This window comes from Octopus sinensis, linkage group LG7 (genome assembly GCF_006345805.1).
Source record: "Octopus sinensis linkage group LG7, ASM634580v1, whole genome shotgun sequence".
NCBI lineage: Eukaryota > Metazoa > Mollusca > Cephalopoda > Octopoda > Octopodidae > Octopus > Octopus sinensis.
In genome coordinates, this window is record NC_043003.1 from 100,085,884 (window position 1) to 100,108,320 (window position 22,437).

The 22,437-nt window shown below is 36.0% G+C and overlaps 1 protein-coding gene across 2 annotated transcripts in view; it reads right to left on the reverse strand.

Annotated features, from left to right (window-relative positions):
• The window catches only part of LOC115214150 (serine/threonine-protein kinase SMG1), a 185,790-nt gene that overhangs the window by 18,648 nt on the left and 144,705 nt on the right, over nucleotides 1–22,437 (reverse strand). For both annotated transcript variants that reach the window (XM_036504994.1, XM_029783223.2), the window contains 11 exons: nucleotides 20,475–20,704; nucleotides 19,418–19,516; nucleotides 18,973–19,091; nucleotides 17,212–17,286; nucleotides 15,071–15,256; nucleotides 14,163–14,405; nucleotides 12,607–12,724; nucleotides 11,168–11,250; nucleotides 10,409–10,659; nucleotides 6,555–6,720; nucleotides 5,317–5,493 (listed from right to left, as the gene is read on the reverse strand). In XM_036504994.1, the coding sequence (XP_036360887.1) occupies nucleotides 5,317–5,493; nucleotides 6,555–6,720; nucleotides 10,409–10,659; nucleotides 11,168–11,250; nucleotides 12,607–12,724; nucleotides 14,163–14,405; nucleotides 15,071–15,256; nucleotides 17,212–17,286; nucleotides 18,973–19,091; nucleotides 19,418–19,516; nucleotides 20,475–20,704 (1,747 nt within the window). The remainder of the gene's footprint in view (nucleotides 1–5,316; nucleotides 5,494–6,554; nucleotides 6,721–10,408; nucleotides 10,660–11,167; nucleotides 11,251–12,606; nucleotides 12,725–14,162; nucleotides 14,406–15,070; nucleotides 15,257–17,211; nucleotides 17,287–18,972; nucleotides 19,092–19,417; nucleotides 19,517–20,474; nucleotides 20,705–22,437) is intronic.

Genomic DNA, 22,437 nt, shown 5'->3' on the forward strand with positions numbered 1-22,437 from the left:
GCCTTTTTGCCAATCCAATCCATATTCTGATAAGTAGCTTGTAGATCTGGGAACACTGCATCTCTGAGATCAGAAGGCGTCTTAACAATGGTACAAATGGAATCGATGGCAATATTACCATTTTCATCGCCAAGTGCAAGGAGTGTGTGAGGAAATGCTGCTGATGTGATATTACGTCGCATATGAGCACGCATATTGGTGTGAAGTTTGAAAGTTACTTCCCTTTATTTTAAAAAATATGCATTAAAATGGAAAAAAATGATGGTAAATTATTTGTAAAATCGTAGACTCATCGTAGACGCGCGCTAATACCCAAAAGGGCTCGATATGAATCACGACTAAAAGATACCCAGTTTTGGTTAAACTGCATCGCAAAATGTGGGAGTAGTTAGGAATCTAAATCGGAGTAGACAGACACACAACCTTTCTTTTATATATAAATATTTTCGTCCTAAAAAACTTTGTATGGATTGAATGGTTACCTCTATGGAAATATATACACGCACATTATACATACATGTGTGTATAGATGAATATATAAATACATTTAAATATCTATATACACTTTTGGGCGATCTTTCTGTTTCTTAGAGATAACTTTAGATCTTATTTTCGTCCTAAAAAACTTTGTATGGAGTGAATGGTTACCTCTATGGAAATATATACACACACGTTATACATACATGTGTGCATAGATGAATATATAAATACATTTATATATCTATATACACTTTTGGGCGATCTTTGTGCTACTTAGAGATAACTTTAGATCTTATACATACATCTGTGTATAGATGAATATATAAATACATTTAAATATCTATATACACTTTTGGGTGATCTTTCTGCTACTTGGATATACTTTAGATCTTATATTCGTCCTAAAAAACTTTGTATGGAGTGAAAGGTTACCTCTATGGAAATATATACACACACATTATACATACATCTGTGTATAGATGAATATATAAATACATTTAAATATCTATATACACTTTTAGGCGATCTTTCTGCTACTTGGATATACTTTAGATCTTATATTCGTCCTAAAAAACTTTCCTGTCACACACTCACACACACATGTTAGCTTACAATTTTATTTATATATTTGCGTGTCTATGTGTGTAAAGAGGAAGTGGGAATGCAGAGTGAAAGAGTGAAATGGTAAAATATTTAGTTTTCTCGAATTTTTTCTGAAATGGGGGTGAAATTGAAAGAAATTTTGTATGCCATGACCGAATGGAAGTACTTTGAAAAATCATAGGTAAACTCTAATTGAAGAAATTGCGTGAGGAGTAAATCGTTATGTATTTATTTGTTTCTGTTTGCTGTGTTGTTTTTTTTTTTGAGTAGTGGTTTAAGGTACACTTCTCTCGTTTTATGTAAATACTTTCACTTTAATTGTTGCACACTAAGAAAAGCACTTCACTTACACACCACAATGTGAGTTTTCTCAAAATTTTGCTTAATTGGGGTTGAAATTTTAAAAACCGGACCTGGCACGACCCGATGTATTCTACTCTTAAAAATGCTAGGTAAATTGTAATTGAAGAAATCCTATATTGTAGATTTCTATAAGAGACAAAGGGAGACAGATAAAATCTGCCTTTTATAATAAGAGATTCTTATTGCTGAAGCGTTACTCCCTTACTTCCTGACATGAAATTTCATAACATTTTACCTCATAACTCTTTTCCTACTAATTCTTGTTCATTGTGACTAGTGATTCTGAATTCCTCATGCATTTTTCTACCATTTAAGCCTAAGAAAGGTATACTTTTAATTTAAAATTTATGTTAATTGAAGATGAACATCTGCCTTACTGTCCCTCTTGAGGTCGCAGAGATTTTGATGTAACTTTTTTTTCTCCTGAACCAAATCTCAAACTATTTATGCCAAAGTGTAGCCAAGGAGGTGTCCTCTTTAAAACTATTAACAGTTTGCAATTTAGTTGAGAACTGAATTAGCGGTGAAGCTTGGAAGCTGCTGCAATTGATGAAATGGTAGACATAAGAATATATTCAACCACTACTGTGGCTGAATGATACAGATGACCTGCAGTTCTTCAGAGGGTACTTACTCTTTGCCAGGTGGCTGGTATGTTTACTGTGGAGTGCACTCTGCTGGTTTGTAGAAAAATGCACCAAATAAAGGCAAATGGTCTCATTCACACATCTGTTAGCTTCCATTTATGATGAAGGAATAAATAAAAGGAGCAAGTGTAGCCACTAGGATTGCAAAAATCTAAAGCAACCAGTAAGAGAGGTAACTCCCAAAAAATTATTTGGGAAGTATAGACTATGAAGAGTAACATGTTTCAGCCATATTCACACCTCCTCAATAAAATAATGCGCATGAGGATTTATTAGATCTTTATGAGGTAAACTGTTGTTCTTGTTAGTTTGCCAATAATAAACATATCCACTACTTTCATCAGTTGGCATTAAAGACAAGATCCATTCCTAACTGCCATGTCTATACTTCCCAAATCAACTGATTTTACTGGGATTATCTCCCTCACACATTATTTTTAGATTTTAAGTATCTTTAGAAGTGCTTGTCTAGAAGTTGCATGATTAATCTCAGTGAATCTAAAATTTTTCAACTTACTATATTTCACATGTGAACATCTACTACATTACTTTTACAAATACACTGTGAAAGAGTGTATGAATATGATCATGCATAAGGGTTCAGAACTAACTTTAACAATTTGGTGGGAACACACCAAACTATACTTGAACTATATTATACCATATTTTAAAAATCTAATTTGATAGAATAACATTATAGATAAGATGAATATTAATAAAATTTTATTTAGTGACAATAATAATCTCTTATATTATTAAAGTTGAGCTGCTGTTTGAAATCTCTTATCCTAAAACTCAAGAACTTACAAATGTATTTTAAGTTTTAATTTTTTTTTTCCAATTATATATATCTTTTGTATATTTACATGTATTTTATTTTAAGTAATCAATTTGACCCAGTGTACTTGGAGCAAGTTTAACACAAATGAGTTTATATATACAACCTTATAAAACAAAGTGGTACTTCCTGGTTTGACAGACCCTTGAAATTTATCAAATACTAGCAGTATAGCTCGGCTTTGCTCAGGATTAAGTTAGGATTATTAAGCTAATCAAGCTCTTTATTTCAAAACAAACTAAGTAACGTCAATGTCAAATTTGAGTGAAATCCGTTGAAATTGGTAAACTTTTGGCTGAAATTTTGCAGACAATTTGATTGGGAAATCCCATAAGAAATCAATTTATCAATTTTTTCCACTCATCGATTGCTTTGTTTTGTTTTCTTTTATTCCGTTTTTGGAGAACTTAAAGCATTCAAAGATCCCATGAGTCCTAAGTAATACATCAAAATTGGTAGACGTTATGGTTAAAAATGGGATGTAGTAAATTTTAGTGAGAAGTCCTATAAGGAATCGGTTTATAGATTTTTTTTCTTCTGATTAAATGGAAAACCCCATAAGGAATCAGTTTATTGATTTTTCACCCCAAATAGGACTTAACCAAACATTGCTGATTCAAAAACATCTATATTTATACTTTAAAGTTGGTTTTCATACCCAACCCAGTTCTGCAGAATCAGTGCTGTGATGGGAGTGCATGGGTTGGGAGTTTGATCAGCAGAGGTGATCAGGTTGCATATGCCAACCCTTTTGAACCCCCCCCCCCATCATGTAACCCCACTTTGCCCATGGGTTGGGAACCTTTCCAGCAAGGAAAATAGAACGCCCTGTGCGAGAAGCGGTTATGTTCACATCACAACTAAATATATATATATATATATAATATATATATATATGGGCAACACACACAAACATATACGTACATACACCTATTGCATACATGTTTTTGCACGCCTTTGCTCCTGCCCCTGTCTCACCACCACCTCCTACCCGAGTAATACCATCAATTGAAGCAAATTTGGCACCTGGACGTAAGTTTTGTCACAAGAATAGAGAAACCTACCTTCTCCTGCAGAGATGTGAGAGATCTCTCCTTTCGAAAACATGGACAGTTTCGAAACATTGTTTACAAAATAATAGCTGATCGTTTGCAAAGGAGCGTGTCTACAGACAACACGTAGGTCTTTTGCTCTGGTAACCTCTGCTATCTCCCATGTTCATGCATGACCAGCTATATATCGCTATGAGTAGAGCAACGGATTCAGCTAATTTGGAAATTAGTTGTGGAGAAACGGAGAATGTTGTTTATATTGTGTGTGTGTGTGTGTGTATATATATATATATATATATATATATATATATATATATATATATATATATATATATATATACGGTCAACACATATTGCATGTATGTGTTTTGTATGCATACATGCTTGTGTGTGTGTAACTGAAGCCATACATACATACATACATAACAACACCTGTGTGTCTGTTTTTGCCTGTCAATCACTCAGTAAAAAAGATGAGATTTTAAAAATCTGATATCTTACTCTCTCTCCGTCTCTTTACGCTGTCGCTAGAAGGGGACTTAACTCATAGTTTGTAAACAATAATGGCGTCACTACAGTAGATTTCTCCGCCGTGAAAATTGATGGCTCAAAATTATTTACTGCTATTCGCGGGTGCCTTGGGGGAAAACAATTTGACGAAAATACAGCTAGGGTCGTGATGAATGTCCTTCTAAAATTTGAGCAACATGTGTGCTAATTTATGGATGTATATAAACTACATTCACATACACACACACACACATCCTGCCTATATATATATATATAATATATATATATATATATATATATATATATATACAGATGATGCTTATTTTTTATTTTTCTATCACCTAAATTGAGGGTTACATTTTACTCAACAGCACTTTGTACATGCACATAATAGCATGTTTGGACTTCTGACCAAGTAATAAATAGTCCAAACCTCACAGCCATTGTATCTCTAATACTTTCCAAATCTTAGTGTCATAAGTTTGAAGATTTGCATGTGTCAGAAATCAATAATCATTACATATCAGAAGAGCAAAAATGGTGGGAGACAGCTGTGAAATTGAACCGTATTCCCTGCAGCTTGTTGCCACAAAGATAAAAATTGTATTGTACTGCCTTTAAATTTGGTAAAATAAATACCAACAATCTACAATGATCAAGTCAAAAACAAACAGCTACACATTATTAGATGCTCGTCACCAATAATTATCTTTCCTTGCAGTGGCTGGTGCTTCCAATAAGACATGCACGCACACAGTATTCCAGATTATAAAATCATAAAGTGAATTATATACATTCCTTAGTGAATTATGTAGTTACAAACCTCATAAACTGTTTTTCTTGCAGTAGAATCTTCTTCAAACTGACTCATTACAAGATTTAGTGAGGGGTTAGCACCAGCAGCCCACCTTAGTCTCTGGCCAATGCTGGCTTCCAGTTGACTGTAGCGTTCCATGCAGCAAGCCAAATTGTTTTTCTGACTAATCAAAGAGGACGTACTCTGGAAATAAAACACACAGAAATTTTTAAAATTATTGACTAACTTAACAAAATAGTAATTAGATAATTATGATTAAAGTTAGGACTGATCAAAAAACTATAATGGAGTTAGAACAAGTCCCATTGTCACACATGTTTGGAGGTAACTTGTGGCCTCAAGTAAGATCAGTCATAGACATTTAGATAACTTAGTTTAGGATTATGAAAGCTATCTATTTTTACAGACACTGATTCACTATATCAGGATAAGAATGATTATTTTCAATAGATGATTTTAATACATATTAATCTCTAGTCATAGTCACCTATGTTCAGTTCATAAACAAATATTCATAATATACAATTAAGATACAGTAAAGACGTACGAAATGCTGCAAGACTGACCTACTTTTTTCAAATTTAACTATCCATTCTAGCATGGGTGGGATGATTTTTGCGAACATGTCTGTAAATTGTAGTTTTATCAAGTGAGGTGATGGTACTGATGGACACCTTCTTATTGTTAACCACTCAACCATCAAACAGAAGTGGAACATACTTGTTAGCTAAGTAGACAAAGGCAGAGTTATGTTTTTAAGTTTTAGGCTGACCCTGATGAAAGGCATTTCAGCTAGGAACATCTTGTCATAAAAGTAATAGAACCACATTACCTGATGTGTAATGTCCTTCTATAAGGCAGAAGGGTGTGATTTAAGGAAGATTTGATATGTTGTTTACAACAGGTCAAGTAATTACAGAGGCTCTCTCATTAATGTAGTTTGCCAACAAACAAAACAGAATACCTTTAGTAAAATGGTTTGAACTCATGGTCATATAGTTAGTATTCAGGGCCCCAGTCAAATGGTCATTGTGCCTCATATTGAGAGTTGAAACACATTTTGATAAGGAGGGGAAAAAAAAAATACCTCAATAAACCGCAACTACAGTCAGCCTAAACTTCCACATTATCATTACTGACAGCAGATATTAATATAAATTTAAGCACTGATTACATAAAATGAATTGAAATAATTGTCATTTTCTATCAGACATATAATCATATGGCACACAAAATAACATTACCTTCCGCATTTCTGACATAATTGTAGCTCTACTTGGCATCACCATCTGGTTGTGGTGGCCTCGGGCATTGATAAAGAGATCCTCATGGAGCCACTGATAGCGAGCTAGTTGCAACTGCACTCTCTGTAGACTGGCCTTCACTAGTGCAATGTTTTCATCGAGGCGCCTACAAGCAGTACAAATGAATAAAATAGAATATGATTATTGCAAGATCACGCAGTTACAAATTCAATCTTTTGTACCAGGACAGCTGTGACCCATTCGCATTGTTTTATATATATCAGTCTACCAAGTTGAAAATAGACATCAGTCCCATTTCTTGAGTGGTTGATAACCAGGGGAGAAGGAACAAGCAAACATCTAGCTATACAAATACTTACTTCAATTATTCATAATCATCATTTAACATCCATCCTCCATGCTGATACAGGACGGACAGTTTGAAACGATCCAGTGAGTTGAAGGACTGCACTGTGTGCCAACGTCTGTTTTGGCATAGTTTCTGACTGCATGCCTTTCCTAATGCCAACCACTTTACAGTGTGTACTGGGTGTAACTTGCAAGACAAGATCCTCAACTGAGTAGGAGTGCATTATTGAGTGAGGTCTCTTTATGCCAGGTATTGAAAGGTTTAAAATATGATAGAGGTACAGAAACATGTGTCTTGCTTCAGAGGAGATACATGGTTACCCAAGCAGGAAAGTGAGAAAATGATGGTGGAGATGAAGTGTCAGAGCATACCCTCAAGTTACAATAAGGTGAATATAAGAGAGACTAGGGAAGGGTGGATGGTAAGTTTGTTAGAGTGCAAAAGAGTTACAAATGGTTAGAAATGAAGATAGAGAGGAATGCAGTGAATGGTGAATACAAGTGAAGTAAAATAGGAGTGGATCAGGGAGAAGAAGGTGATAAGTGTCAGTAGGTGGAGAGCAACATCCAAATATCAGGTCATCCCATAAGTTCTGTCTGAATTCTGAATAAAGAAAACAAGTGATCAAATGTTATATTTAATTGAAATTTAATCATGAATGTACTTTTCTGGATTATCTATGACTTCCTTCCATCTATTTACAAGCTTTTTAATCCTATGAATGTAAAACTCTTTTGGTTTCAAAACAAAGAACTCTGAAATGTCAGTTTCGACCTCCTCCTAGCTTATGAAAGTTATGTCCCCCAAATGATTCTGTAAACTATGAAACAAATGGTAGTCTGAATGGAGCAAGATCAGGAGAATAAGGTGGATGAGGAACTTTTTCCCAACCAAGCTCTTCGATCTTCTGTGATGTGATCTTTGCAGTGTGGGGTCACACATTGTCCTGATGGAACATCACTCCTTTTCGAATCACTAAAGCGGGTCTTTTTTTCTTCAAAGCTTGGTTCAAACGCTCTAATTGCTGACAGTAGACTTGAGCACTGATTGTTGCATTAGGTGATAAAAATTCAAAGTGAATTACTCCTTTGCAATCCCACCAGACAGAGAAAAGAACCTTTTTTCCATCAAGTTTCCTTCTTGGTTGTGGTTGAGCTTTTTCCCTTTAATAAGCCACTGTTTACGACGTTTAACATTTTGATAGAAGATCCATTTTTCGTCACCAGTCACAAGTCTATACAAAAAGGGGGAAATGATTTCGCAAGAAAGGAGAGAAGAGGATTTGCAGTTGCTTTCGGACAATTCACGAGGCAGCCATTTTCCAAGTTTAGGAACCTTTCCCAGTTGCTGAAGATGACGATGAACAGTTGTATGGTTTGAACTAAACTTTATTGCCAATTATTCAACTGATAATGCAGGATTTTCTTCAAGTAATGCCTCAAGGAGCTTATCATCAAACTCAACTGGATGCAATGTTTGATCTTCATCTTCAAGGCTGAAATCTCCACTTCTGAATTTTGTAAATCATCTTCTGCAAGTTCTTTCATTCAAGCATTCTTTCCCATAAACTGAGTGTATGTTTCGAGTTGCTTGGGCTGCAGAGTTTCCTTTTTTGTACTCATAAAGCATTATGCTCCTTAAATTCTCTTTGGATACTTCCATGTTAGAAAGGGCTTTAATCAAAGAAATTTTAATTCTGTTATTCTGTAAAATAATATTTAATTAGTTTAAATGTACACAAATGCATAAAAATAATTTTTAATTCCATTAGACATTTTAAAATACTATTAAATTTCATTCAATTTTAAAAAGGATAAAATCGGACAGAACTTATGGGATGACCTAATATATTTAAATTATTCTACTAAACTGGCTTTATTTTTTACATCTATTTTTTTTTTATATTTGCATAACCAAAATGGCACACACTTTGGAACAATTCCTTTTTTCCTTGGATGTTCATCTTACTGCTAACCAGTCAACTTTAGTGTAGATGTGGAGCTTTTGTTTTATTTATCAGTCAGATAAACAAAAGCATGTTTGCAGTTTTTGATCAGCAACATAATATAAAACGTGAACTTATGATTATGTGATAAGGGTCCACTACCTTGTTGCTTGCCTAATGAAATAAGGAGAGACAAAAATACATTTATTTATTCAATGCTGTTTATCTTCACTAGCATGGTGCTTTTATAGAAATTGTTTTCAGTTGGATGCCTTTCCTACTGTCTTTGACAGTAGGAAAGGCATCCAACTTGTTAGTCAGAAAAAGCTGAGCCAAGGACAATACTGAATCTTGCCAATCAAATGCTCATCATCCAAACATTTAATTTCACAACCAGTGCTTCATTACAGCAATGTGAAAGAGATGAACAGTAATATCTTTCCAGAGCCTTCACTGCACATCCTATTAAGGTCCTGCAAAGAGCTTCAAGTGGAAAAAAAGATATTATTATTGTTTGGTGGGAATACATTGGAGAGGAGGAGAAGGAAGAATTGCATACAATGTTTAGCCTGGATTTATAGACATATACACAGCCATTAGTGATAAGTAGCAGATAGCAAGATACATCAAGTTGTTTCAAGTGGAAACCTACGAGAGCTAGCAAAGAAGTGAAGATAGCAGAACTACTTGACCTTTAGCTTATCAAAGAATATTTTGTTTAAGTGGATATTAATCACTCAAATTCAACTTCCTGTTGCAATCACAGTATAGTATCATAGCAATGCCTACCTGTCGCAGTGACACCTGTGATTAATATACTAATATTCTTATAGCCCATAGTATTAAACAATAACTACAAGTATAAAAATATAAACTGTAAAGACATGCACCCATCAAAATACTCACTCAGCATATAATATACACACCACCTCCAAACATACAAATATAAATCTCCTATACAGCAATCAGAAATATGTCCATAGTTCAGTCACAGACATAACTAGAGGCCCTAGACATCATTGAAAGAAATTTCATCAACAATTCTTCATGTGGCAATGACATAAAAGACTGAATGAATAAAAGAGGCAGCTGTTGCTTAGACACAAGTCTGTTCTGATTGAATTGCCCTCAGCATTCAAGTCATGACTATTTCATTTTCAGATACAGTCTATCTTGGGCTACATTATCCAATGTGTAATTTTCAATTACTTTTTGAAATAATGAAGACTTTAATAAAATAATTCATTATTAGGCTGGTGTTTGAAACATGATATAAGATGAAATTTTGATGAAAGGTAATTTAGATAATCTTAAAATAGGATGTTTTAAAGCAGAGGTGGTCTTGGGTGGGTCTTTATCAAAAGAATTAAAGAAAATAGGGGTTAACTTGAAGCGTGGCTGCCATTTCTAGCAGGCCAAGCAACTGCATAGAAGTTTACATATTGGCAGACACAGGAGTAAGTGAAGTAGAGGAGGCAATATTCCTACATTAGCTAATGCTGTGTGTATAACATGGGTAAAAACAACTGTATCCCTTACCTGGCTAGGTCATGTTTCCTCCAGGTTGATTCCTGTGAACTGGTTAATGAGCTGGCCTGTGTGAACTGCACATGTTTGAAGTGGCCATTTTTAAGACAAGCATCCACTGCTTTCTTGCGCATGTCATCCAATGGCACTTTTGACTCAGCACCGACGTCCTTCGATTCGATTTCAGCAGTTACATTCAAACCCATTGAATTGATGTAAATGCAGATTATGTAGCCGAGAATTTGAGATGGGAAACCAATAACCTAGGATATAGAATGAGACAAAAAGATGGAATCGAATCATCAGCAACAAAAATATTTCATACAAGAAATAATTTATTTTTTGAATGAATTAACTGTTGAAGATTTTCAATATAAAATTCTGTTTTATATGCATTTCCCCATGCTGGTATGGACAAGATGGATTTTTCATTCAAGATGAGGTAAATGTTTATTTTTCAGAAGGTCCTGCCTCTCACTAGCTACTCAGTTGTAAAGTGTGGGGCTTGTTATTTTTCACTATCAATCAAAATAGTGCAAATATGATTGTAAGGTTTGAATGTATATCAGCATCTTTACTTTAGCCATTGTGCTTCTTTTATTTGCAACTAACTGAAGGAAAGAAAAGGAATGAAAAAAAATTACTGCATGAAATTAAAATAGGGAAATTCTGTTTTAGAGAGGGAGGGAGAGACAAAAGGAGGAGTGTGTACAAGAGAGAGAGAGAGAGAGAGAGAGAGAGAGAGAGATTAAGGTAGTTAAAGAGACATACCTGTTTCCTAACATAGTCTGCAATAAACTTCTTGACAGGTTTTGCCAGTTGTTCATCATCAAAACACACATTGCCAGAAGAACCTGGGAGAAGATAGATACAGAGAAATAAAATTTATGAACTTAGGTAAGTTTGTATGTTGCAGGGGTAAAGAGGAATGTGATGTTTTAAGATTGACCCTTTACCTGAAAGAAAAATTTTACAACTGTTGTGAAATTTATTTTCTCTGACAAGTTAAGCACAAAACATCACAGTCCTTTTATCCTTGAAGAATACAAACTTATCCAAACTCACAGACTTCACATAATTTTGACTGATGAAGATCATTACCAGTTTCTTTTGACTATTTTTTGCCAATCATTTACTGTTATCCATTCACATAAGATATTACTTCTCTATTGCATACCAGTGATTATTGTAGTGGGGATAATATCAAAATAATTGGTGGCATAATAAAAGTATAAAGAGATGTAACATATTTGAGAGAGAGAATATAACAGGTGTACACTGTTCTCCATATTGTAATAGATGGTAAATTTGTAGAATTGCTAGAGCATCAGACAGAAAGTCTCTGAGTATTCAACTCTGTACTTTTGAGTTCAAATTCTACTGAGATCAACTTTGTCTTATGGGGGCAATTTAAAAATCTCGATCAAGGCCGATGGAATGGGAGCATTAGATGAAATGGCTTGAGGGATCTGCTTTGGCTCAATGAATTCTGTTATAGTACTAATCTTAAGCTGTATTGGTTTTGCTATTCCTTAGGACATCATCGGTGGCCTGAAGAAGTGAGGCTGGCATGGGTGACAAGTAGTTGTCCAAGGATGCCTCTATTCAAGATCCTGCAGTTCAGAGAGGAACCTAAAGTTACAGGAGTACTATTATTCAAGAACAAGTTTGGGAGCTCACTGATTATGATATTCTTGGTGATAACCGTTAATTACTTCCAAGCCTTCCATCAGCCTTAACTAGCTTCAGAGCATTTTGTTTTGCAAGAATTTTTTCATTGCAAACCAAACAAATCAGAGAGATTGCAAGATAAATTACAGCCTCAACTCAACAGACAGGTCTATTTTAGTACAAGTACACATTCCACAATCAGCATTTTGTGACCAGCTTTGACTCTCCCCAGTAAATAAATTCCTTTAAATGTCACTTATATTCAACCTGTTTATTAAGACTACACATCTAAAATAAACTATACATAACTCTTTCTTTCCAAATAACGGCAGGTCCTTGTCTCTAGCTATGTTTCGTCTGCTACAATCATAATGCATTTTTTTAAAAAACATATCTTACATTTGCTCTACCTTTTTTATCAAAGAAATACTTCTGTTCAGAAACATTTTAAGTTAAGTAATTTAAAGAGGAGTTCTCAGATAACATGATAAAAAATATTTTTTTAAATCAGGAAAACTAAAAAAAAAAAAGTAGCTCACTATCAAGAACTGAAGAAAACTGTTGACACATTTGGAAGAAATCTTGCATAGCTTGAAGTCGTTTTACAAAAAACAGATTTGTCATCAACTCCCGTGTTTCAGGTGTGAAAGAAGACAGCTAAAAAAGACAAAAATAATATTAAATAATTAAAATAAATTCAAATTGGTAAGTTGCTTCACATATTTACTCAGCTAAACAGATTCCTTTCATCAATTATATGTATAGAGAGCTTGTCACTGATTCAGGCTCTTATTCCCATTTAGGCAGATAGAGTAAATAAGAATTGAGAGTATTTGTGGGTTAATTGCCAAGTAAACAGCTAATTCCAATAATGAAAACATCTTACATCAAAATAGCTGAATTATCTTCTTCCCATGATACACATACTTATTTTGTGAACTTCTTTGTTAATTAAATATTAATAACCATGATGTATTTTAATTAAAATTCATATCTTCATTTTACCTATTCTAAAAATACAAAATGTCTGAATCAGTTCCATTGGCTTAAAAAAGAAAACCATCAACCCTCAGACAGACTGTCAGACTAGCAGCTTCCACAAATCAATCTATCAATCAACTTGCTGTTGTTATATAAAACATTATCACACCTGGTTCTTTGTGTAAGAAAGCATATACACTACACACACACAACACAAAAAGAATGGCTTTTTATTATGCCTACACACAAAGAAGGTGTGTCACACACTCATACACAGAAGCATTTTTGTGTATGATAAAGGTGATTTTTCTAAGACCCGATAAATAACGTGAGTTCATGGCTGTTTCCTGCACCAGCTTCACATAGAAGTCCCAGCCCATCCAAAGTGCCTTGGATTGCAGGACGGCCTGCTGTGCTTGAGGAGACCTATTGAGTCAAGTACATCAACAGCAAAATAAATAAAATAAAATGGAAATTGTAGTTGTAATACCTGTGCCGGTGGCACGTTAAAAGCACCATCCGTACGTGGGCGATGCCAGCGCCGCCTTGACTAGCTTCTGTGCCGGTGGCACGTAAAAAGCACCAACCAATCATGGACATTGCCAGCCTCCCCTGGCACCTGTGCCAGTGGCACGTAAAAAGTACCCACTACACTCATGGAGTGGTTGGCGTTAGGAAGGGCATCCAGCTGTAGAAACACTGCCAGATCAGACTGGAGCCTGGTGCAGCCTCCTGGCTTCCCAGACCCCGGTCAAACCGTCCAACCCATGCTAGCATGGAAAGTGGACGTTAAATGATGATGATGACAGCACAGCAGACACTAATGTTACAACTTTCACTCAAACTCAACAAATCCTACATAATCACTTGTAGCAAGCAGTTATGAAGAACATTAACCAAAATTCCTAACTCAGCTTTTCATGTGCACCAACTTGGAACTCTACTTTGCATTCCACTAATAAGTAACACAATTTCAATCTTCCAATCTTAGTCTCTAATCAATCAATCAATCATTAAAAATACTGTGATTGTCAATACCAACAATTAGTGACCCACACTGTATAAACTAAACCGCTCTCTTTCTCCATAACTGCACAATCAAAGAAGGTTGTACCTGGAAAGACTTAGCCTCTTTGATCATGTCAACCTTCTTCCAACTGTCAGTAATTTCCATCCCCTCCATAATTTCCAGGAAGCCAGCAAACTCAGTCTCCAATTTGACGAAGAGCCCATTGAAGGCCATCAGCAGCATTTGTCCTGGGCTCAGGTCGGCTGGCTCGGTATCAGCTGTTTTGAGTAACTCCTTGAACCGATTCTCCAGCTTCAGCACCACCTCCAATATGTCTGTGTTAGTATTCTACAAGATAACATGAAGACAGGAATACATATTAAAAATAATAATAATTTTGTCACAAGGCCAGCAATCTGATGAGAGGAGGTAGGTTGATTACATGGACCCCAAACTTGATCAGTACCTTATCTTATTGACCCCTATAAGATAATGTGTAATTGATTCAAAATGTGAATAAACAAGCATTAAATTTGCCAGAGAAAACTGAAGAGTTGAAGTCGAAAGAAATGTCACTGTGAATTTTGCCTGTTGCAGTAACAATTCTGCCAGCTTATTGCCTTTATAATAATAAGAAGAAGAAAGAAAGAAAGAAAGAAAGAAGTGGAAATGTTTGAATGTGAGAATGAAAATTCAAATATAAAAGGCTCTCTCTTACAAACCCAACAAAAAAAAAAAAAATCATGTTGACAACTTTTACACAACCAGAAAGAAGTGGTCATGCTAGACCACTTAGTTTTAATTGATATTAATTTAACAAATGAAAATAATCTGACGTTAACACATATTTTAAAAAAGTACTTTTAGTTTTCAACCTTCAAATTAAATAGACATGAGAAGCTGTAAGGTCATGTTACAGATAACAGGAACTGTAGAGTTACAAATATTACAGAGAGTAATTTTTATCAATGAATCTAATAGTATTTAAGTGAATGGAAAAAACAAAAACTTACTTCAATTCCCATCACCTTGTTCCTGTGAAGAATTTCCACCTGATGTACAAGTTGTTCTAAGGGACAACCTGCGTCAGTAATCATTTCGTTAAGAGATTTAAGAGCAATACAAACACTTTCTTCTTCAGCTTGGATTGTTTTTAGAGCTTCAGGGATAATTATACTGCGAAAATTCACATTTAGTTCCTGTGAAAAGGAAAATTCAGGTTTTAACTCCTTTTTGTATTTCAGGAATGAAACTAAAACCAGGAAGGTAATGGAAACCATTTAACAATGCACAATTATAGGAAAAGATAAATTTATTCACTATTTCACTTTTGATCCTTGGTTGAAAAATTTGAATTGAAAAATAAACAGTAAACAACACCTAAATTATTTTGACATCTGTAAGGAGTTACAGCATGCAAGGATTAGTAAGCTGTAATATTTTAAATCACACAGTAAACTAACTGGCAAGAAGGTCATCACCCCCACCCCTTTCATCTTCTGTTTTACCGCCACCCCTTTTCTTTTCTTTCTCATCTCCCTTTTTTCCTGTTTCTTTGTATTTAAATGTTATAAAATATTTTTACTATTTATGCAAATGTGTGCTTATGCGGAGAATGAGGAGCTGCTACTACTGTCATTTGTAAGTTCTTTTTGCCATTCTTACATTAGTTGGATGGGTCTACTCTAACACCAATATCTCAGCTTTTATTGCAGTATTTTATTATTTCCATTGTGAAGTTCAACCACTTGAGATTACTTTCAACCAGTTTTTCAGACATTTTCCTCTTCCACTTAGATCACAGTGTTTCATCACCCAGCTCATCATCCTCCATATATGTGTGTGTGTGTGTATATATATATATATATATATATATATATATATATATATCATCAACGTTTAACGTCCGCTTTCCATGCTAGCATGGGTTGGACGAATGACTGAGGGCTGGCGAACCAGATGGCTGCCCTTTCTAATGCCAACCACTCCGAGAGTGTAGTGGGTGCTTTTACGTGCCACTGGCACGGGGCCAGTCAGGCAGTACTGGCAATGACCTCGCTTGAATCTTTTACACATGTCACCGGTACAGGTGCCAGTAAGGCGATGCTGGTAACGATCATGCTTGGATGGTGCTCTTAATACCCTACGAGCATGGGGCTCGAGTGCCAGTAAGGCGACACCGGTAACGATCACGCTCGAATGGTGCCTTTTCAGTGCCACTGGCACGGAAGCCGGTTAGCCACTCTGTCAATGATCACACTCATATGGTGCTCTTTGCACTCCGTTAGCACGGACGCCAGTCATCGAATTTGCTTTTGATTTTGATTTTTGATTTCACTTGCCTCAACGGGTCTTCGCAAGTAAAGTTTTAGTGTCCAAGAAGGAAAAGGTACGCATAAGTGGGCTGGTAACGCCCCTGGCATAGGCTACGAGATTATGGTCTCATATGGCTTGTAGGGTCTTCTAACGCATGGCATATTTCCAAAAGTCTCGGTCACTAGTCATTTCCTCGGTGAGGCCCAAAGTTCGAAGGTCGTGGCTTCACCACTTCATCCTAGGTCTTCCTGGGTCTACTCTTCCACAGGTTCCCTCAACCACTAGGGTGTGGCACTTAAGTCCATACCAGAGCAGTCTTGCTTTTTGCACACTACATTTCACACCTCTTAATATCTAATTTTTCTTCACTCATTTGTGTTGTCATCCTTACATTAACAAACAATACACATCCAACAGTGCAGGCTTACAATCATTACTTTTTAGTCTTCAGACATCCTTCTCATTTTATAACCATATTTTGTTAACATACAAAACCCCGCTGCATACATAAGCACCATACAATCTCGACTGCTGAACCTTTGAAATGCCCACCACCATTTCACTTCTTTGGAATAATACTTTCACTGGTATTACTTCACATCAACTTTTTCATGTTTGCATGAATAGGATGGCATTACTTTTTATTAGAGCAATTATTTTTACAAGCGATAGTACTGTTCCTATCACTAATCATTCAACTGTGAAATAAGAGTCCAGATGTGTCCACATAAATTGGATCAAGCATATTAATGTATCTTACTGTAAAATGACTATGCAGTATGCAGGTGAGCTCCTTGATCCCCCTCCCAGCTTAAGTAAAGTCAAAAAATCAACTCACATGCAGGGCAATATATGTTTTGTGTGTTGCTGTGAGAGCATTATGAAGCTGACGGATATCCAGTTCAGTCTCAGCCTGAAATAGGAAATTTTAGAAACAATAGAGAAATGGGATGTAAATATTATAAATGTAAAAGAAAGCAAAAGTTTCTGGAAATAGCTTTGTGAACAGCTATCAAAGGCTAATTACTAGAAGATTAATATATCAGGTCATTAAGAATGAAATGCCCAATTTTCTTATGCATCATGTTTGACAATACAGTTCTATATTTAAGAGATGAGCAATTATGTACATTATTTACATTTGACAGATATTTGTCCTCATCTTGTTTGTTGTTAACACAATGTTTCGGCTGATATACCCTCACCTGAAGAAGGCTGGAGGGTATATCAGCTAAAACGTTGTGTTAACAACAAACAAAATGAGGACAAATATCTGTTGAATGTAAATAATCAAGTTTGACAGTCATTAACTCTGTTTTATCCTGACAAGTCTTCATTTTACAACATTGAAGAGTTACATCATCACTTTTCAAAATGCAATTCATACTGTCTAATTATATTGAGTTTTCTCTTGTAAATCAATTTTTGTGAATTCATGGATAGATAAAAAATTCGTGTTGTTTATGAATACGAGTTCCATCATGGAACCAATGCATCCCAGACAGCTCGAAACATCAATGAGGTGTTTGGTGAAGATGTGGTGAATGAGCACACTGTACATCGATGGTTAGAGAAGTTCTGGTCTGGTGACTTTACTCTTGAAAATCAACCTCGTGGTTACCCGAGACCAAGGTGGATAATGATGAGCTGGAAACTGTAGTGGAAGTGGATACACCTCAAACTATGTGTGAGTTAGCAGCAAGATTTGATATTTGGATTCCAACTGTATTGGATCATCTGAAACAAATTGGTAAGGTAAAGAAGCTGGACAAATGGGTACCACACGAACTGAATGAGCATCAAATGAGACATTGTCTAGAAACTTGCTGTTCTTTGCTGTCACGGCATAAAAGCGAATCAGCTTTGCATCCTATTGTTACATGTGATGAAAAATGGATTCTTTTCAACAATAGCAAGTGTTCTAAACAGTGGTTGGGTAGAGACGAAGTGTCAAAACATAATCCATAAAAGAATATTCACCAAAAAAAGCTAATGGTGTCTGTTTGGTGGTGGTCCAGCGCTAGTGTCATCCACTATAGCTTCATGAGACCTGGTAAATCAATTACAGCGGATGTATACATCAACCAACTGGACGAAATGAGTGAACTTGCAATTAAACAACCGAGATTGGTCAATAGAGACAGGCCATTTCTCTTGCAAGACAATGCTCGACCACATGTCGCACAAAGAACACTACTCAAGTTACAGGAACTTAAAACAGACCTTCGTGATTTCATCACCTCTTGCTCTACAGAATTCTTCACTGCTGGCATAAATAAGCTATCGATAAAATGGCTAAATTGTGTTGATAATTTAGGAGCATACTTTGATTAACTGCATTGCATTTTGTTGAGATAAAGTAAAATAAAACTTTCAGTTCAAAATTGGAGATTTCATTCTTAATGACCTGATGCGTGTGTGTGTGTGTGCGTGTGTGTATAAATTAATTGTTGCTTAGATGAAGATTGTCAGATAGATTCTCATATAGAATGTGTAAGAGATCCTGCATGCATATGTATGTTTATGTACATATTTAAATGGGAATGAGACTGTCTATGCATGGAAGAGCCTATGTGCAGAAATGTACAGGTGTGCTTACCACAGAGTTCTGAATGAGAATCTCCAGTAACTGGTTGACATTGCCACTCATGCTGCAAAGCTCATCCAGGAACCAGTCCCCGTCACGGGACGTCAAGTCCATCAAGCGATCACCAGCCCCTATAAATTAGAAACAGAAACCAATACTGTCAGACATCTGTGCCAGTGAGAAGACATGAGAGAGAGAGAGAGAGAGGAGAGAGAGAGAGAGGAGAGAGAGAGAGAGAGAGAGAGAGAGAGAGAGAGAGAGAGAGAGAGAGAGAGAGAGAGAGAGAGAGAGAGAGAGAGAGAGAGAGAGAGAGAAGTGACAAAGTAACAGAGTAAAATGGCAAATAGCCACACAGAGGAGGCAGGGAGATCAAACAGCAACAAAGAACAGGCAGGACAGTGAATAAGAAAGGATAAATTTTTAGAAGAAAAAACAAACCCCAGAAGTGAACACTTACCTACAGCAGCACCTTCCATCAATAAGTAACGTTTATTAAATGAACAAAGAGCGGTTACTATGACACAAGTGAGACTTTTTATACCTTCGATGCCATGTTCTGGAAATAACGGAAAGGAAACAAAAAGAGTCAAACTGGAGACACCAAGAATGGAAGCAATACACTCCAAATAATCCTATAGGAGTGCCTGTTAATACTGAATCAGGATAAAAACATCTACTGAAAAGACACCCATGAAACGTGCTCCAGTATGACCATGGTTGCAAAGCTGAAACAAGTATTAAAGAGTATAAACCTAGTCTATGTAAGTGCTAAATAAAGGTCTAAAATGTCTGAGATAATAATTTTTTCAACTATTAACCTCACCCCTACTTATGAAATATTTACATCTCAGTACAGGAAAGGCTGTGAGATCAAGAAATTAGCTTTCCAACTATAAGATTTCAGGTTCAGTTCTACTGTGTGGCACCTTGGGAACATTCCTTCTATAGCTCCAGGCCAACCCAAGCCTTATGAGAGGATTTGTTAAATGGAAACTGAAAGAAGCACATCATTTGTGTGTGTATGTGTCATCCTCACTCTCTCTCTCTCTTTGTCTTGAAACATATTCTGTGAAAAGATGACTGGCCATGAGCAAATATTACCTTACTTGGAAACAGGTCATGGGTTGGTAACAGGAAGGGCATCCAGAAGAGAAAATCCAACCCATGTAAGCATGAAATGGTGGACATTAAAATGATGATGAAGATGACTATGATTTGATTGGTCTGATTTCTGATTGTCATTAGTTGCATTATTTCTGATTCAAACTAGGAAACTAAGGTAGATACACATTCGGGGATAAGATAAGAGATCAGAATACCATGAAAATGAGGCTATTGGAATAACCTTTAATCTCTAAGGTTGGTGTTAATAATCCAGAAAGTTCTGTTATAAAGTGCTGAAATAGCTAACCCTAATCAACATTTTGCTAATTGACTGGTATTTTATTTAGCAAAATGCAAAGTGAAACATAGCAGAATTCAAATGTAGAGGAGAGAGAGAGAGAGAGACTAACCTTCAATGAAATTGTGTATCAAATGTATAGCCTGTTTAAGCATAATTTCCAGCTGAGCAGTGTCAGTACTCTCCAGGCTACGTCTGTCCACCAGCTTTACTAGACGACTGTTGGTATTGTTGATAATTGTCTGCAGTTTCATCTCAACATTCAGGACTGGTTGGCTACTAACGGAGTTGGTGCACATCTTACGGTACATCTCATCAAACTCATCAACAATTTCTGAACAGCTGCAAGTAAACGTGTTGAACATTGGAGGCAAATAGATATTTAATGCCTGATGCTGTAGTGGAAATCATGGTTTTCAGTGAAGGCTACATATAACACGAATATATAGTCGAGATAACAGGGACAATAAAAGCACATTATATAACTACAAAACATTTAATTTGGCAATCTAACATTTCAGCCACTCATTAACTTAAAATTAATACCATTATTAATAATCTCTATATATATAAACGGCAAAATGTCTGCGTGTGTGTCCTTTATACAAATCCACAATTTTTCAGTTAGAGGGCTCGCACTTTCTATGGTCATTCAAAACCATCCAAGGGTGGTCGTGCACATCTTTACATTTCCCCAGTCACCCTGCAAAGCCATTAAAAAATCAATAGAAGTGACATTTTTGTGAACTTTCTATCCAAAACCGAATCAAAATGCCCGAAACTTGATACGTCAATTGAATGCCAGCTAGCTATATGTGATTGGTCAGAGATTTGGACAGTACTCACGCGTATGTGTGCACGCACGCAGCTGTATATGCATGCACTAACACTATGACCTGGCGTTGCCGGGTCATAGTGCTAGTGGTTTCAAATTTTGGCACAAGGCTAGCAGTTTTAGGGGAGCAGGTAAGTCAATAACATCAACTGTAGTGCTCAAATGGCACTTGTTTTATCAACATTGAAGGGATGAAAGGCAAAGATGACCTCAGCAGATTTTGAACTCAGAGCACAGAGATTCAAAAGAAATGCCATTAAGCTGTTGTAAGGGATGACAATGACAGCAGCAGCAGTTTCAAATTTTGGCACAAGGCCAACAATTTCTTTTAGGGGTGGGATTAGTCAACAACATTGATCCCAGTACTTGACTGGTGCTTTATTTTATCGACCATGACAAGATGAAAGGCAAAATTGACCTTGGTAGTATTTAAACTCAGAATGTAGAGTTGGCACAAATACTGCAAAGCATTTTTCCCGATGCTCTAACAATTCAGCCAATCCACTGCCCTTTTAATAATAATAACAACAATGCTCCCAACATAGGTACAAGTTAGAAATTTAAGGGAGTGGAACAGTCAATTGAAGTGACTCCAACATTTGATTAGGATTTTATTGTACTGACCCCAAAAAGGTAGACAATAAAACCAAATTTAGGTGGGGAAGGTGAGAAGAATGCATTTAAATTGCTCTAAGTTGAAGGATTTAACCTGAAAATGTAAAAGGATATAACTTAATGCAACATGATATTTTACTGTTTTGCACTCTCCCACCCCTATTTCATAATACAAAGGATGTAAAGGACATTACAAGGACAAAAATAAGGATCCATACAAAATCAATCATGGGGGGGGGGAAGGAATGGAAAACAAAAGAATACAAAAGGTAGGTATGAGACATCTCATTAAAGGGACAGCCACTTAGGGCCAGTCAAACAACCTCACAATTCCACAAGTGTATTTGACTATCAAGGGCAAACACTTTCTCCCACTGTGTTCTCCAACTTAAGATACACGCTTAGAGCCAGCCTATTTGTGCAGGACATTTTTGGCACACACACCTTTCACCAAATTTACAGGAAGGTAACACCCACAACAAAAAATGATGAGTGTTTAGCCAAACTGGAGGTATATGCTTTGAGTCTTTTCAATCTTATCCTCATAGAATTCTCTTTCATATAGCCATTGATAGAGAAATACTGTTGCCCTTCCTGAGCAAAGGAAAAAAAAGGATGAACTTCA